Source organism: Paraphaeosphaeria sporulosa (genome assembly GCF_001642045.1).
Source record: "Paraphaeosphaeria sporulosa strain AP3s5-JAC2a unplaced genomic scaffold CC84scaffold_15, whole genome shotgun sequence".
Lineage (NCBI taxonomy): Eukaryota > Fungi > Ascomycota > Dothideomycetes > Pleosporales > Didymosphaeriaceae > Paraphaeosphaeria > Paraphaeosphaeria sporulosa.
The window spans coordinates 826,483-843,997 of NW_017253374.1; the positions used below are offsets into that span (position 1 = coordinate 826,483).

At 55.1% G+C, this 17,515-nt stretch overlaps 7 protein-coding genes across 7 annotated transcripts; 5 read left to right on the top strand and 2 right to left on the bottom strand.

Annotated features, from left to right (window-relative positions):
- Positions 1-956: 956 nt before the first annotated feature.
- Positions 957-1,944, top strand: CC84DRAFT_1157579 (uncharacterized protein; the record flags this gene model as incomplete). Its single annotated transcript, XM_018177019.1, has 3 exons — positions 957-1,217; positions 1,321-1,462; positions 1,516-1,944. 3 exons carry the CDS (start codon positions 957-959, stop codon positions 1,572-1,574), a joined length of 462 nt encoding a protein of 153 aa, XP_018029866.1. The 3' UTR covers positions 1,575-1,944.
- Positions 1,537-2,422, top strand: CC84DRAFT_407432 (uncharacterized protein). The gene has a single exon (XM_018186072.1). It carries the CDS (start codon positions 1,734-1,736, stop codon positions 2,307-2,309), a length of 576 nt encoding a protein of 191 aa, XP_018029867.1. The 5' UTR covers positions 1,537-1,733; the 3' UTR covers positions 2,310-2,422.
- Positions 2,423-6,010: 3,588 nt separating this feature from the next.
- On the top strand, positions 6,011-7,791 carry CC84DRAFT_407449 (uncharacterized protein). Its single transcript, XM_018186073.1, has 2 exons — positions 6,011-6,149; positions 6,264-7,791. The coding sequence occupies exon 2, from the start codon at positions 6,269-6,271 to the stop codon at positions 7,667-7,669; it is 1,401 nt and encodes a 466-aa protein (XP_018029868.1). The 5' UTR covers positions 6,011-6,149; positions 6,264-6,268; the 3' UTR covers positions 7,670-7,791.
- On the top strand, positions 7,792-8,431 carry CC84DRAFT_407450 (uncharacterized protein). The gene has a single exon (XM_018186074.1). It carries the CDS (start codon positions 7,914-7,916, stop codon positions 8,391-8,393), a length of 480 nt encoding a protein of 159 aa, XP_018029869.1. The 5' UTR covers positions 7,792-7,913; the 3' UTR covers positions 8,394-8,431.
- A 2,173-nt stretch (positions 8,432-10,604) lies between these two features.
- CC84DRAFT_1191377 (acetoacetate-CoA ligase) lies at positions 10,605-12,691 on the top strand (the record flags this gene model as incomplete). Its single annotated transcript, XM_018181178.1, has 4 exons — positions 10,605-11,429; positions 11,480-11,497; positions 11,545-12,456; positions 12,506-12,691. The coding sequence occupies 4 exons, from the start codon at positions 10,605-10,607 to the stop codon at positions 12,689-12,691; spliced, it is 1,941 nt and encodes a 646-aa protein (XP_018029870.1).
- Positions 12,692-12,837: 146 nt separating this feature from the next.
- Positions 12,838-14,132, bottom strand: CC84DRAFT_1157588 (uncharacterized protein; the record flags this gene model as incomplete). The annotated part of the gene is made up of 1 exon (XM_018177020.1): positions 12,838-14,132. Exon 1 carries the CDS (start codon positions 14,119-14,121, stop codon positions 12,838-12,840), a length of 1,284 nt encoding a protein of 427 aa, XP_018029871.1. The 5' UTR covers positions 14,122-14,132.
- An 878-nt stretch (positions 14,133-15,010) lies between these two features.
- CC84DRAFT_1200129 (uncharacterized protein) lies at positions 15,011-17,338 on the bottom strand. The gene is made up of 3 exons (XM_018181652.1): positions 16,689-17,338; positions 15,725-16,637; positions 15,011-15,676 (listed from the first exon to the last, which is right to left on the bottom strand). The coding sequence occupies exons 1-3, from the start codon at positions 17,181-17,183 to the stop codon at positions 15,249-15,251; spliced, it is 1,836 nt and encodes a 611-aa protein (XP_018029872.1). The 5' UTR covers positions 17,184-17,338; the 3' UTR covers positions 15,011-15,248.
- Positions 17,339-17,515: the final 177 nt, after the last annotated feature.

A 17,515-nucleotide genomic window follows, 5' to 3' on the forward strand; every position in this document is an offset into this window, starting at 1 on the left:
GCTGGGGGGTCAAAGGTGCCTATCAAATGCCATCAATTCTCGCTGGTGTTTTCGCCAACGGCAGGGCTATCCGCCCCTTTGCGAGGACAAAAGGTCAAAGGACGATCGCTCTCATAGATCACATGACCCACGTCAAGTGTCCCGGACCAAGATCGATGAACCTCTAGAAGCTCGTAAAGCCCATCTCACCGGATTCCCAGTATCGGAACCAAGATCCTGATCCATCCTTCTTTTCCAGTCTCCAATTTGCCTCCAACTCTTGTAGACGTATGGTCTTATCCCTCTGCAGCCTGGCAGCATCCGAATAAGACTTGTGCTGGCCATGCGTTTGCGCAACAACTCAAAATCAACTGCGGCATCCGGCTCACAGAACTACACTTGTAATTCGCCCTTTCAATCGGTGTAGGTCTTCTTGCATGGATGAAACACGGCGGTCGAGTTCCGGTAGTTGTTCTGTCTCACTAGATACCCTACGTAGTCTCGAGGGTTTCATCTGGCAGAGGCGGCTCTGCACTTCTTTACGGATGTAGCGTTTGACGCGAACGTTAATTGGGAGTCATTTTCGACGCTTGCAATCGTGTCCAACACTACTTGTTGGTCCCAAATTTATTGATGCGGCAACTGCACCTGGAAAGATGAAGTTGCCTCTTTTGGTTAGACGCAACCACTTCCGTCGTCACCAGACATGTGAGCACCGTGAGCGTACCTTGACTTTCGTACAAACATGTTTAAACACTCAGACGTCGGGAAAAGCGCTTCATCAAAATATTAACCCACTCCAGCAGATTCATATACCACTTCTTCCCACACACCTAAGGTACCACAGCTGAAGAAGATTGCGCAATCGCCTCGTCGGATGATGCACTATCCTCCGTCCAGACTCTCATAATTCAATCCTCCCGCCACCTTTACTTGACACCTCTTATGTATTTGAGCCTTTGCGACTCGTATCGATTATGACAGAAGACACTAGAATCACACGTTCTGTCCGCTGCAACTGCGGCAAGGTCTCGTTCACAGTAACCGGCATCGACAGGCTCGCAGTGCACTGCTACTGCGTTAACTGCCAGCGCACAACGGGCTCAGCGTTTGCACACAATCATCGATTTAGCGAAGCCTCTATCATATTTGATAGGGGAGAGGAGTTTGTCAAGCAGTATGCGGATGGAGATACGGACTCGAAACGACTGATGCTCAGGCATTTCTGTGTGAACTGTGTAGGTGCAAGGTTATCCACTGCATTGAGTGTATTCAGAGCAACCGCAAAGACGGTAATTAGAGCGTGACGTAGGACCTCAACGCTGATCAAGTGACGTGCAGGGCTCACCGTTGTTCTTGAAAAGCACCGCTGTGGCCGATTTCGTCGCGGTACACGAAGGTTCCACCACAGAGAAGAGTAAGTCTCAGCCGGTGTTGGAGTTGTTTGTGCATGAAAAACATCCGTGGATTGGGGACGTCAAAGGTATCCTCGACGCGCTATGAAAACGATCACGGATTCAGCTAACTTTGGGCCAGGAGACTACAGAGGTCCGCCGCCGTTTCCGTGGGACCCTCAGCCTTGCAGTTCTGCGTGATTTTGTCACTGGTAGTTCCATTTAGTACCACTACTACAGTTTAGACTCGACGTGTGGGATGGCGAAGAGTCAAAGACCGAAAGCATGCCGGGCTGAACACGTTTCTCGAAGATCACCTTTCTGTCGCGAATTGAGATTGAGAGCTTTGGCAGACATGGTATGCCTCTCAGCATGATAACAGTTGAGTACGATCAATCCATGAAGTCAAAATGCGTCCAATCAGGGTCGAGTGCATATACAAGCAGACATGCGACCTTCCAAGGGTGCTCTGCACCATACGATCTCAATTACAAATCAGGCCCCATCAAGTCTTTACACCGCTTTCCCCTCAAAAGAGGAAGAAGCAAACCCGATCCATGTACCATGGGATGCCCCTTTGTGCAGCGCATGGGAGAGCATAAAGATGAATCTGTGAACGTATACAGATCTACCTACGTGCCGATTCTACACACGAAGCCGCGTATGTCTGCCTTGTACGCGATGCCCTTTTTTTTGTTTCTGTTTTTCCCTCGTACTCGTCGTCCAGATTCCTACTTTTGGCATATTTCGGCTGCGATCCGAGAGCATGGAACGCATAACTCTGACCCTGATGCAGCGACGGAGTGTAGACTACGATTGTCGCAGGTGTATTCACCACCAAGAAATCCTGGGCATGCTTCGAGCACCGATTCTGGCTGCTCGGTACTTCAAGATGTCCTTGTCGCGATCGCCGCGACATCTGATTGGACTGAATAATGCATGGTATTCACCACACCACGCTAGCCCGGTCTTCCAGCACATTCGTGCACTAGCAGCACTACACGAGTGTAGACCACCGACCTGACCATGCGGCACCACGTTCCGGCAACACCATGCTTTTCTATGCTCATGCACTGGACAGCACGCCTGTCCCTTCTCCGCGATCACCGCCATCTCGATCGCATCGCATCGCATCGCCAAGCAACCGTACCAGGCCTCGCACTATCCATGCCTGCCCCATCCCACGCATAAAAGTTTCGTTTCCACCAACACGCACCCGCGAAACCCAGTCACCTGGATGCCACGTCTTGACGTGCATGGAGCCTCAGACCCAGCCAGCCTGACACTCGCTCGGTACCGTGGCCCAAAGAGCCGGCGGGTAAACCAAGTCGGGCCTACCCTGCCATACCCCAGGCTGATGTCGTCTTCACATAGATAGCTGTGCAGAGGCGACCCCGGTCTACCAGATGCGAGGTCGAGGTCGTAAATTGGATTGTGCGCGTGATGTAGAAGGTTGGCGGAGACGTGGCTTCTACTTCGCGACGCGAGTCGGATTATCCTGGTCAGGTGGTGGGCCGGGGGAGAGGAGCTGGAGTGGGCGTATGTACGGATGGAGATGGCGACGTCCCAAATAGGCATATGTGTGAAAGATTTTCGGTGGATGAGTGTAATTCAGATATGGAATGGTTATCGAACCTTTTGCTCCGCTGTTCAAGGTAAGGTGTCATACTACAGAATCGATGGTAGAAATCCTTTAGAACTTGCCTGTGTAGGAATATGTAGAGGCTATGCAATCTGGGTATCATTATTCTTGAAGCAATGGAAGGACCGAAAAGCAGCGGGACTTACTAAATTCCGCAATGCAGACGCTCGGCGGCGCACTTCGGCATCAAAAGCCTCAGCTCCGGCGTCTCGTCCTCGAACTCATACTCGCCAAAGGGGCCCACGTCTTCCAGACTTTCACCCGCCTCACTTTGATCTCCCGAGCCCGCACTCCCCCTTGTTCCCATCGAGGACCCGTGGATGACGGACCTGACCCAGACGGCCGACCCCCCACCCGATTTCCACTCTGCCTGCTGAATGCCCTGAGACGCCTCTCTTCCAACGACGTCACACTGCTCACACTTGGCCTCAAATTCTCCGGTTTCCCCCACGCTTTACTAATGACATAAGGCGCATGCTGCGGATTGGGCTTGGAGGGAGAAGGGGGTGGTGGTGTGGAGAGGATGAAGGTGGGCGTGGGATGTGCTTTGGTGATGCCCTCATCGAAAGGGTTACGACGGAACACGTAGGCTTTTGAGATGGGATACTGGCTATTGTTGGGTTAGTCAGTGCTGTTACTTCGCGGGCTACGGCTCTGGTGCGCCACCATGCGATTGATATCTTGCGCCATGTTCCAATTGACCTTGGACCTGCTGATGCGGAGGAAAGATGTCTGATGTATCGTATACACTGTATGGTTGAACAAGTTTGGTGAGAGCATCCTTCATTATGACAGCTCATGCACTGCACGCCTGCTGTAGCCCTGCTATCGAGCAAACAACGTGCTGAGTGAGGTGGGAACAGTGGCTGTCAACGGCGCGGATGGCTCTGGGCCGAGACCAGCGACGGTTACTCAACAGCTCGGAGCTGAGACACGCCAACTGTCCTCCGGCATTCCGAACTTTCCTGGAATACCGTCACACATTCACATGGTTACTTTCACCAGAATCGTGGACTTCACGACGATGGAGTCACTCCAATGCTCACTCGAGGCGCTAAAAGATCAGCGTGGGCGACGGCTTCGGCGCCCTCCAACAGAAAGCGGACGGGTGTCATTGTGGTACGGAATGGGTAGCACATGGACGTCAAAAACACGAAGGCTTGCCCACACGTGCTCGTGTAGCACTGACACCTCTGTCAGTATGTGCGAGGCGGCGTCGCCAGGGCTGACACTGGCCTGACGCCGACCTGCAAGGCTCGAGCAGAAAGACTACAAGTCCGTGGTGTACAGTGAAGTCGGGTGTGCACGGCCACCATGGGTATCTTACTCGTACGGGGTAGAGAACTACGCCAGGGCCACGTTCGGACTTGGGTGCAGGGTCGGAGAAGCATACGGCTATTTTGGGTTAGCGCTGGACGAATGTGGAGGCGTGGAGGCGAGGCAGAGACGAATGAGGGCTTGTCCGTGGTGATCTGAGTTCAGACGGTGAAGGAACCGATGGCGGTTTGGGGTTGCGGTGGTGCTGTGCCATTTGTGGGCGGACTTGTAGGGCGCATGGTCAGGCGTGGCACAGGGAACGAACGGGTCCGAGACGCGGTGTAGCAGCCGCGCGACGCTCAGCGAGAGATTGTGAGATGCACACCGTTGGTGGTGTTTGATTGCGATAGGTGGCAGAAGGTGAGGGCTGTCGGCGAATGACGGCGCATCAGACTGACGATGCGCATTGCGAGCCCCCTGGCGTAGCGTAGCGTGCTCAGTCTACAAGTGCCGGTGCGCACCGATAGTCCGTAATCGTGTGCAACGCGACAGAATGCGACGTCTGCGAGTCTGCTGTGCAAGCTGACTGCGACGTCGCCTGCGCCGATCCCCCAGAGAAGCAGCGAGGTGAATGGCGGCGCGGCCGAGCAGGGTGTTTCAGAGTGAGACTCGATGGCGCACGCTGACAGCTGATGGAGGGTAGATTACACTAGATTAGGCCAGCAAAAGGTACAGGCGCGCGTGGACTGGACAGTAGGCCAGGGCAGCATTTTTCATATGGGGTAGAGTGACGCGGGCTGGTGGTGTCCGAGGTGGGTGTCTGGCGGGGTCTGCGGTTGGCCGAGGGTGCAAAGCAGCAGTGCGCTATTCCTGGCGCATCGGGCGGCGCGCCGGGGTCAAGATTGTACGTGCATGTCTCTACCGCAGCGCCGTGGTCGGGCGGGCACGAGCTGGCGACTGGAGCTGGCACGGTGGCACTCGCCCGCACCAGACGGTTGCAACGGCGCGGGCAGCTCAGCTCAGCTCAACGTCGAGCGCCCAACGTCGGTTCAGCGATCCAGTTCGCATGGGGGCAGCCGAGGGCGACGGCGACGAAGAAGGGTCCGCGGGTGCCAGTCTCCATAGCGATCCTCAATCCGGCTGTGGCGCTCCGTTTCTCCACAGCGGCTAGCCGCATCGCGACGCTCAGGATGCTCGTGATTCGGGAGAAATTGTGAGTGGCCTGCCCCTGATGGAGCGGCAGGGAAGGCGTCGAGAAGGGCATGGCGCCCCGAGGCGACCATCGTGCTCCGCAACGGACACTGGACAGTGCATCGAGCCGTCTTTTGCGGTGAGTGCGTCTGGCTCGCCGCGACGGGCCTGCACTGGAGCAGCGCCAGATGCGAGGAGACGCCGCCGCCGCGCTGAAACCACGCGCGCTGCGACTGCGTGGGATACGAGCAGCCAGCCCGTGTTCCTCGTCGCACACGCTGCCGGCGGCGACTCGAGAGCGTCGCCCGCTCGCACTGCACGCGTAGGAAAGAGGCCCTGGTCGTCGTGTAGCCGGCTAGCGGGCGGTCTCGCGTCTTGGCTGGCGAGCGGGCTTGCACGCTGAGCAGGGGGCGCCTCGCCTGTTGCTCTTGAAACCACCAGCGGGCTCACGGACGCGTGCACGGTGGGCGGTTCGTCCGCACTATATCCTGATATACCATGCTTTAATGCCCTGGATGCTGCATGCATGCCAAAGGGCCTTTTCCCTCCGCCATATCCACACCGTGTCGCCATCGACGCCCTTCTGACCCTTCCTGACGGCCAAGTGCCCCTCTGCTACGACGCAGGTGTCTGACAAGTCTCACAAACTTTTGTGCTCCGACAGCCCTGCACGCCTCCGACCGTTGGTGCGTAGCCTACCAGCGCCTCCGTTTCATCGGAGCCGCCCACCCACCACACCCCGATCATATAACCGCCTGCATCCAGTGTCGATACCGCAGTCTTCTGACCATCTTGAACAGAAACAATGGCCGACGTCGCTGCTGTGTCGACACAGCTCCAGCAATGGTCCTTCGCAAAGCCTGCCGCTACCCGCCCAGAGCGTTCCGACAGCACAGCATCCTCCCCGGACCTGTCCCACCATGAGCCCGAGGCCCTGCGGATACCTGCTTCTGCCGTGCGCGCTGCCACGAGCATCGCCGGACAAGAGAGTGCCACATTCCAGGAGCGCTACCTCTCGTCCGAGGAGGACCTCTCACCCATGGACGGCAACTCTAGCGACTCGGACGACTACGACTCCGAAGTTGAAATCCACGAAGCCACGGCCACGCCAGCCACGCCGAGCTTCTTCCGCGCACGCACAATGTCAATCTCGCGCCGGGATAACGTCAAGAGCGGCGACATGGCCGTTACCGTCTCGTATGTGTCGGCTGGGCGACCCAAGATGATCCAACTCGCACAGTCACCCGTCTGCGAACCACCCATCCGCTCCGCTTCGCTCGCACAGTTGCCCATTGCGGCAATCAACAAGCTGCGGCAGCAAGACAACCGGACACGCTCGCTAATCGTAAACCCCATAATTCGGCCCAGTTCGCCCGCACTGAGCATAGATTCCCGAACGCCGTCCACGGGAAGCAGGCCATACGCACATAGCAACAAGAGTGCCATGCTTCTCTCCGATTCCGGTTCGCAATCCTCGCTGCAAAGCGGCGACAGCACACCTCGGAGCTCATCGCCCTCGGTGAGCGAAAAATCAACTACCTCAAACCGACCAGTAAGCGCCGCAGGCTCGAGCTTCCAGCCACGCTCGTCGCTTTACGTCGTGTCGAGCGCGCGAAGCAACACCAGCAGCAACCTCCGATCGCCGTTCCCGCCGCTGGCCCAACAGCCACCGGCACCTCACGCGTTCCTCTCCTCGGATCCCTACGAAAACTCCACCACGAGTGCGGCCTCTCCGATCATCAAGCAGTCGCCGCACAAGCGCCTGCGCTCCATCAGCCAGAGGCTCTCGCTCGCGCGCATTGCAATCGCGCCCTCGAAGAAGTACGACTCGAGAGCCAATGGTAACCGGACAGGGAACATGCCTCCTACGCCCTCAACGCCATTCACGCCATTGACACCTCAGACAGCCCCACTGCCTACGTCAACCGGCATGAACAAGCTGCGCAGAAACTCGCGCATGCTGTCGTCGCGGCCTGGCACCGCGCGGGTTCCCTCACCAGATATCCCGCCTATGCCTGTGCGCTCCGTCACGAGCTCCAGCTTCTCGCCTCAAAAGTCTGCAAGGAGTAGCAAGATGATTGCGCGGGGTGCAAACGAGCGCGAGCCCACCCTCGAGCTGCCGCCGTGTCCGGTTGACGATGCCGGCATGGGCAGCCTGAAGACGCGCCGCGTGCGCAAGCGCAAGAGCCTCATGGACCTGCTCTAAGCCCCAGCCACCACCGCGCACCACCCACGAGCCAATCCAGTCGAGAGCTCTGGAACATCGAGCCGGCCTCCACCCTCGCGAACGGCGGTTGCGCAATGCAATCTATCGCATTGCAGTGCAGAATGCTGGAAGCCCGTTTGTTTCAGGCACCCGACCAGCATTATGCATGCAGCGCCGCACGTTTCGTTTCGTTTCGCTGTGTCTACGTTTACACCACACCCTTCGCATGAATGCATGAATTGCAATGCCATGCAACGCCACGCGGCCCCGGTCCAGGCTCCACATCCACCACCACTTTTCTCTTTCTTCAGTCTGTCTGTTTTTGCACGGCGTTCTACCGGCTCGGGTTGGGATGATTGAACATCTTTTCTTCTCTCATGTTTTGCGCAGGCTCTTGCACGTTGCTGCACTGCCTCGCGTGGCGTTCCTCAGGCGTTCAACATACTGGGTCCCTGTGGGGGCTACGATACCCTTTCGTTTTCTTTCCTCATCCGTTCGAGTCATGTCTTGCTATTTGCAAAATTCGCTCTTGCTCTTTACACGAAAATTGCTTTCCCGCATATTGCGCACACAGTACGGTTCCGTTCTGCATGGACGCTGTCTTAATGAATCTGGTTATGATATCCCTCGTCTAGTTGGTCCTAGTCTACACATGGCCTCTAATTCCGTTAGTATACCTAGTGTTGTAGTATGCCCCGTAGAAGGTGGCGAGAATTTCATCTAATATTTGCTTGAGAGTCGGGGCAAGTCGCCATCTGCTGTGTGCTGTACGTGGTGGCGAGAACGCCGAGACATGCATTCATCCGCTTGATGCTTTGCTTGCAAGGGTCACCGTGTATACAAGACATGGTGTACGCTGCATACGTGGCTTTGACATCTGACATACGGGACCCTGGAAGACGATCTGCCAGCGACCTGGCTCTTGGCTTACGATAGCAGCGTCAGCCAGGTTTGAGGTTGAACAGCTGTGCGTCACTGCCGTGAGTATCTATTGCAGTTTGTGCACAATCATTGTATGCCTGGCATGGAACTACGATAGAAGATGGGTGCTGACGAGATGGGCCCTGGGCAAGAGACCTGCATCTTGAGGGGTTTGCGTGGTGGGTCAACGTCAGCTTGTTCATGTGTCTCGCAAGGTGATTGTCGCCAAATACGAAGCAATGAGTATCTCTGCCTTGCGTGCAGTAGGATTCTGAGCCTGAGACCCATAGTCATTGTCGTCCACCGCTTGGTAGGATGTATGCTTGCTGAGACATGCATTGTGATCATCCATATCACGACTTGATTCTTGCCGTTCGTAGCGCTCACTCACGCGTCGTGGTGGGCCTTGTGTACTTTTTTGCGGGGAGGTGGATACCACGGATAGCGAGGGAACGGAGGCGGAGTATCCGGGTAGGATCCTTTGGGTGCTGATGAATCCCGTCAAAATGTTTCGAAACGAGACGGGGGATACGAGAGCTTGAGCCACATCTAGACATGGCATCAACATCATTCTGCGGCACGGGCAAACATGTGCCATCGTGTTTTATTTTCGCGCCATGCGCGTCCGGCACGGCTCAGAGCCGTCGCTGAGGACGGGAGGCTGGATAGCATGCTCGGCGGGGCTCCCTATCACACCACCAGGTGGACTCAGGGCGAGGCTGCCGTGTCCACCGACGCGTCGAGTGGAGCCTCAAGCACGCGGCGCATGCCAGGAATCCCTTTCAAACTTTCGAAGACACGAAGAACCTTGTGTGGAGACGTCCCCACCGCGGATCTGCTAGACCAGGGGCGATACGGGCTGTAGCGCTTTCTGTCCGCGGGCGTCGGCGACTGCGTGCTTGCAAATTTGTGGATTCGTGCACGTTGCTGGATTCTGTGTGCGCGGTGGTGGCACCATTCCTAACGCTTTCAATGTGAAACAGCCATGTTGCGCGTTATCTCAGTGGCGGACGGTACGCGCGAGATGGGTGAAAAAACGGTGATTTGATTTTCCGCTGGCACACGGCGCGATCGATGCCGTTCCTTGAGATGGAAATTCGGAAAATGTCGCGATACTGAGAAGTGGGTGGCGCGTGGAGCGGTGAGGAAGTGGGGACAACAGCGGCTGGTAGACTATTGACATTCCACGCGAACGTGGACCGCGAGGTCACGTGCCCTAAGCTCGACCGGTACCGTGGCTAACCGCCAGGTCACTCCATGAGCGTTGTAGGGCCTCTGGTGATCCCGTGACAGATATATGAAGACAGTCAAGGCACAGCATGCCTAAAGGTTTGGCAAGTGTCCTAATCTTCCGACTTCGTCAACGTCTCGTGGAAAGTGCGGATGTTGGGTGCGACTTCCTGACAACACGTATGGCACGACCTTCAACTCTGTAGATGCTCGATCGATCCGATACTATCTACATGTTTTCTTCAGTCGAGAGACCAGCGCATACTGATGATGAGATTCTCCACGCTGGATACGAGCTCCGATACGGACATGTTGGTATTCGGCTGTGCCCCAAGCCCCGCTTTCTCAATTGCCGGTAGTTTGTGGCGGAATTGCTCCCACTGTACATTATATCCCACGTCCACGATAATATGATAACTTCTCATAAATCTCTCTTAGGCTTTCACATTCTTTGCCTGCCTACTGCTTTCCTACCTCCCTGTGTTTTATCGATCCTTACACGACGCATCGGATCGATAAAGCGGCATACTTATTTCGACTGATAACACATCAACGACGGACCAAATTGCTTGCTCGCTGTAGCATCGAGCAACTCCCCCAGTGTAGAATTTCGAAAATGCCGCAACCTACACCCCGCAAATTATGGGAACACCCCTCCCCCAAATCCACCGCCATGTACAAGTTTATGGAAACGGCCAACACAAAGCACAACCTCACCATGCGTACCTACCGAGATCTCTACGACTGGAGCGTTGGCCCCTCCCGCACTGATTTCTGGAACCACATGTGGGACTCCGCAGGTCTCATCTACTCTGGCACTTACACCGAGGTCGTCAACACAAATGCGCCCATGGATACCATCCCATACTGGTTCCGCGGGACGCGCCTCAATTTCGCGGAGAATATACTTTTCTCTGCTGACGGGAACGATCCCTCGAGAACGACCACGCGGAACAAGGAGGATAGCAAGATTGCTGTGACAGAGGTGCGAGAGGGAAACACCGAGATGCGGAACATGTCCTGGGGCGAGGTACGGCGGCGTGTCGGACTGCTGAGCAACGCGATGAGAGCAAGAGGCGTGAAGAAGGGGGATCGGGTTGCAGTGGTGGCAAGCACGAGTTTTGATACGTTTATCTGCTTTATGGCGATCGTTAGTCTTGGTGGACTATTTTCGAGCAGCAGTACGGATATGGGGAGTAAAGGTATACTGGAGAGGCTGCTGCAGATCAGGCCGAAGTTTTTGTTTGCAGATGATTGGGCGGTGTACAATGGGAAGACGACGGATTTGAGGCCGAAGATTGCAGAGATCGTGGAGGGAATGAAAGTCGTGCAGGAGTTTGAGGGGGTGGTATTGCAGCCTCGGTTTGCTGGAAGACCAGCGGATACAGAGGGTGTCCCGAGAGCTATGAAGCTGGAGAAATTTGTTGAGGCTGCGAATGGAGATGAAAAGTTGGTGTTTGAGAGGGTGGAATTCCGAGATCCGTTCATCGTGGTCTACAGCAGTGGGACGACTGGGATACCGAAGTGCATCGTTCATAGTGTGGGAGGGGTTCTGATAAGTATGTTGAAAGAGGAGAAGCTGCACAAAGAGATGGGTCCGGATAGCGTGGTAAGTACTCATCCACATCACACGTCCGTGGACCAAGCTAACGAGGACAGATGTTGCAATACACAACAGTAAGTCCAAATCCTCAAATCTTATGCCTCGTAGCTAACATACCCAGACTGGCTGGATAATGTACCTGGTAAGCATACAATCCCTCGTTTCCGGTAGCCGCTCCATCTTCTACGACGGCTCCCCCTTCGTCCCTTCCCCCCAAGCCTTCCTCTCCATCCTCTCTACCCAGCGCGTCACCGATTTCGGTACCTCCCCTCGATTCCTCCATGAGCTCCAAAAGCACAATATCACACCTCGCAAAGACTTCGACCTCTCCGCTCTCCGCTCCGTCTGCACAACCGGCATGGTCCTCTCCAACGCCCTCTTCGAATGGTTCTACGACACCGCGTTCCCACCTTCGGTCCATCTGCGCAATATATCTGGTGGCACCGACCTCGCAGGCTGCTTTGGCATCATGAACCCACTCGAGCCCGTTCACGTCGGCGGCTGCCAGGGCCCGACGCTCGGCACGCGCATGGAAGTCTACGACTCGCTAATCGAGTCCGGACCGGGGCGCGCAGTGCCTGACGGCGAGCCCGGAGAGCTCGTCGCAACAGCCTCATTCCCCAACCAGCCCGTGTTCTTCTGGGGCGATGAGTCCGGCGAGCGGTATCACAGTGCATACTATGCGCGCTTCCCACATGTATGGACGCACGGCGACTTCATCCAGTACCATCCTGTCACGGGCCAGGTGCTGTTCTTAGGTCGGGCAGATGGTGTGTTGAATCCGAGTGGAGTGCGTTTCGGCAGCAGTGACATATATTCTGTGATTGAAACGCATTTCTTGGAGGTTGCGGATAGTGTGTGTGTTGGCCAACGGAGGCCGCAGGACAGTGACGAGAGCGTGGTGCTGTTTCTGAAGATGAAGGACGGGGAGCGGTTTACGGACGGGCTGGTGGAGAGGGTGAAGCGGAAGATTGGTGAAGAGAGGAGTAAGAGGCATGTGCCGCGGTATGTGTTTGAGACGTGGGATATACCGGTGAGTACATGCAATTCGGGACGAGATGAACGTCACTAATGATTTGCAGGCGACCGTGAATGGGAAGAAGGTAGAGTTGCCCGTGAAGCAGATCCTGAGCGGGAAGATCGTCAAGCCGAGCGGGACGTTAGCAAATGCTCAGAGTCTGCAGTTCTACTACCAATTTGCGAAGGTGGAGGAAGTGCTGCAAAAGATGAAGGAGGAGAAGGAGAGGAGGACAAAGAGCAAGTTGTAGCTGGATCCACCGGTTCAGGCATGTAGCAATGTACATGAGTGTATGCAGCCAAGAGTCCACGAATCCGACCAGCGTCTCCTTACGATGCATGTTGACATGGACGACAGGTTTGCGGCATCACCTGGGCAGCTCGTTGCGACACTCCATCATACGAATTCCTTCTCCTTAGCTGATATGGCCAGCATTTCTTCGAAGGAGACCTCTCCATCCCTACTCGGGACCACGCTTTCTGTTCGCACCTCACCAACCTTTCCCGTCCCACCGCTTGTCTGAGTCTTAGTCACGCGCGTGCCCCCCACCATTCTTCTCGCTACCTCCTCTTCATTTTTCGCCAAAAACTCACCCTCATCCAACAGCCCCAATTTCACCAATTCCCCTCTCACATGTCCTTCGCTCTTCTCATCATAGAACCACAACCCCGCCCTTACTAGCGTCGTCTCCATGAAGCTCTTCAGCGTCGGCACCGTCGCCGCCATAAGCGCCAGATGCTGCTCAATCACCGCATACAGCGTGATCATGACACCGCTCCGGAACGTATCCGGCGTGGTGTAGTACTCCTGCAGCATGAGAGTCCTCACGATGGCCGCGATCGAAGCAAATAGTCCCAGCCCCATGAGCATGCACATGAAGATTTTCTCACGGCGCGGCAGCTTGAGCTTGCGTACGAACATGATGGGGATGAAGCTGAAGATGATGTCGAGCGCGACTTGGATGCTGCTGAAGACGATGATGTTTCCGTCAATGATGCTGCGGCGGAAACAGACGGCGCTGCGGAATCCGCGCGGGTCCCAAAAGACGGAGAAAGGGCGGCACTGCAGGAATTGGAAGCAGGTTTGCACGATGGCGGCGGAGATGGCAATGGCCATGATGAGGTAAAGGAAGGAGCGCCAGGGGCGGGTCTGCTTGAGGCGGAGGAGAAGGAGTGCGACGGAGAGCTTGACGAGTGTGACGGACCAGTACCAGAAGACTTGGGAAATAAAAAGGTAGCGCAATGCAGTCGAGCGGCGGGCGGGGGGAACAAAAAAGGTGCGGCGGCCGAAACCATTCAGGACGGAAATGATCAGTAGGAAGTACTGCACGATGGCTAGAATCTGCGGGCCCGTGTTAGCCGTGGAAGGAGGGAGAAGTGAGTAACATACTGTAGCTGCGAGGACGGTCCAGTCGTCTATCTTGAGCCGGTACACTGGGTGTAGTCGCGACCACAATCGAGCGGCTAGCAGCAGTATGGATATGAACAAAAGTGCACTTCCGACGCCCAGGAAGATTGGACCTTGATTCATATCGCCTCCACTCATGCGGAACCCAGCCGGGGGAAAGTTGAAGTTTGGCGCCGTGCCATTCATCGAGCAGTTTCCTCTCGTGCCCCGGAAGCCATCTCCAAACCTGCTCATAGACCCAGGTGTCGGTGATGGAATCTGTACTGTCTCCATCTCTTACGGTTTGAAATTAGTAATTGGCGTGTCGGCGTATTTGAAAATAAATGAGTGTGTTTAGGTAATTTAGAGACTCGGAATATGATCATGTCGGCCAGCCGACATAGCGTACAGTCAAAGAGAGAATACCGATGGCATCAATTCAAGTCGCACATGGTGGACGTGTCGAGGCCAGCTCCGAGGGTGACGCGTGGAACTGCGATGAGTTGGCGGAAGCAAAGGTTATCCAATACTCACAGAACCTGCCTTCCACCAAAGCAAGCCGAACCATGTGCCGGCATTCAGACTATAATCGCCAATGCTCTTCGCTTGTCTGCATGCGACACGATGCGCAGCCAATTGCATTTCTTGGTTATGAGTCTCATAGCTGTTTCAGCTCGCGCCACGCATGCTCAAACCTGCACCCCGCAATGCAAGGAACGCACGCGCCGTCGAATAACGCCATTGCACTGTGGAGGTCGTTCAGGCGGGTAACAGTGGACCGGTTGCTTGTGGTATTTCAATGGTTCTATCGCGTAAGCGGTGTGATGAGCTGATGACATGTACAACTCTGCCTGAGGCTTGACATGCTTTCACTTTCTAGATTTTAATCGAATGTCTCAGAATTTGGAAGGGTTCAATGCGGAAGGCTGTCTAGAGTTTAGAAATGGGTGATTGCCTTCTATTGATAATCGGAACGTAGAGATGGAAGGATTTGGTTCCAGATCTCTGTGCGCAAGGAGCGGATATCTTGTCTCGAAGATCGTACTGTTATACCTAGGGCATGCACTCTTCAATGCGGTCGTGAGAAGCTCACGGCTAACATACTCCCTACATTCACTGTGATACATAAGCAGAGGTGTCAGCAATGTTCAGATGTACATTGTAGATATGTACAACTATAGCTGCCCAAAATATCCGCCGTTCGAATAGTTTCCGCATCTTCTTCTGAGAGCGTTGTGGAAAGATGATGAAACGCTTCAAGACGCTTAACGCTTGACGCATATGCAATGCTTGCACACCGGAACCTGCGCCAATCTCCCATACCCGTTTGCGCACCGCCAGTGAAAATGTCCATGTAACGCCATCGCGGTCCCATCCTACGCCATGCTAAAAGTAATAATGCAGATGTTACACATGAGTATTTAGTTAAACAACACCCAACGCTTCTCGGCCGCTGAAGGGCCAATACGTTGAGCAACATCCGTAAGTGTATTGGTGATAGCGTCCTTGGGCACCTTAGGAAATTTCTTCTTCAAAGCTTCGATCATGCCAATCTTCGTGAGATCCGAGCCGGCAACCTCTGCTTTGAAAGCAGGTAGGAGGCTGGCATCTATCATTCGCTTGGCCTTTCCAGTCTTTGCATCGAGTGCGGGAGACGGCTTTTTAGGGCCGTTGAGAGTGTTCATGAGACCGTTTACGTTAGCCGGGCGAGCGGTGAGTGGAAGACGAGGTGGGTTCATCGATCCGCTGGACTGGTCGGCCTTAATGAGTGCTTGGATGGACGCTCGAGAGACGGGGACATCGGGTGCCCAGTAGGAGTCCGAGAAAGGATCGATGGGTGCTTGAGTTTCTAGGTGGAGTAAGTTCTACTCCTGACGTGACAACTCACATTACTCACGTAGTAGGAAGCCCATTCTGAAGTCCTTGAACTCTGTTGAGATTGCGCCAGAGCCGTCATTCAATCGAGATACGCCGCGCGCGTCTTCCCAACAGAGACCAGTGCTAACAGGCTCTTGGTCGCCATTGAGTAGCCGGCGCTTGACCTCTGGGTCATCCTCGTCGTCAAGGAAGCCATCCAGGTCCTCCTCGCCTTCCTCTTCGAGATCCTCTTCACCTTCAGAATCAAGATCCTCACCCTCACCTGGTTCTTCCCACTCGGCCTCTGAATCGTAGTCGTAATTAAGGTCAGTAAGGCCGCGAAAGGTTGGATTTCGCGCAACCTTGCGCTCCCGCTCTGGATCATGATGCTTCGTGTAGGTCCCGAAGTAGGGCGGCCGAACGTCCTCGCCGAAGTGTAGATATTTCATGGAGACCTGCTTCAGTAGGTCAAGCGGCTTTATGTTGGGATCCTCGGCCAGGTTAATTGGATTGTCAGCTGAACCATTGATGCGGTCGACAATCTCAGCCATTGTCGTCGTCTCAAGGCCACGGTGACACTTCGGGAAGATGGATCGAATGCTTTCCACCGTCACAGGCTCCATCCCGACATCCTTGTGTGCCACGATATCGTCTAAGCGTGCCTGGGCAGCGGCCAAATCCTCCGGTTTGCTATGAAACGCGTTCAGTGGCGCGAGAATACCGGTGGGTGGAAGAGAAAATGGAAGGAAGACGCGTTCGTAATCCGACTGTCCATTCCGAACTATAGCCTTCTGTGGCGATGGGGGCGCTGCGTTAGCAATAGTCTCGACAGGGTCCGAAGATAACCATGTTTGACCAGTGCAGGATTTCTGGACGGGCTCTACCGTGGTATTACCCGTGGGCTCTGCAACACCCTTGGGCTTGGAGAAGAACGCATTCAACCTCATCTGCGACTGAGCAATTGTCAGCAATCCTGTCGTGGTGGTCCGCAGGACGTTACTCACTCGTTCTTTCTTCTTCTTTTCTTCCTCCTCTTGTTGCTGCTTCAGCTCCTTGACGCGCTTCTTCTCTTCTTTCTCCTCATTCTTCTTGCGCTTCTCTTCGTCCCGCTGCGCCTTTTGGTCTGCCTTCAGCTTCTCCTCTGCTTCCTTTTGGGCTTTCTTCTCAGCGCGTGCTTTGGCCTTCGCCTCTTTCTCTTTGGCCTGTTCTTCCTTCTCTTGTTGTGTGAACTTCCTCCGCTTCGCTGATTGTTGGTCGTTGCTGGAAGCTGGCGCTGGTTGAGTTGAAGAAGGAGCGGCGCTACTTGACGGCGTGTGCGTCCCGGCAGGGGTCCGCTTCAGTGGTGACGGTGTTTGCATCGAGGACATTACAGAAAGCGGCGTGGATGCGTTCGAAGGAGAATTGCGATTGGGGGTTGAGACGCATGGCTCAGCTTCGTCATCGTGGGGACGTTTCTGAGGGGACGCGAGGATAACAGGGAGAGGAGTCGGAGCCTCCATGGCTCTTCAAGAGTGGTTCATAGACTGATGCGTGACTTTGGTGGGTTTGAGTACAGTAGAAGTACAGTTGGCGGTGAGTCTCGGCGATTGTGGGTGAAGTTGAGGGATACGTGGTGAAGCAGCGACGCGTTCGGGACGCGTCGGGCGGGCGCGTGATTTCCTTGGCGGTGGGCTCGTGGGCCGTCTCGTCGATTGCGCGCACTTTCCTGGGGATTTGTGGTTGGTTCCCTTTTTGGGATTAGCGTGATACACACACCCAGTTCCGTTACTCTTGTTCGACGCCTGTTCCATCCATATAGCATTGCGCAATTGCAGTGGGCCAGTTTCGCTAG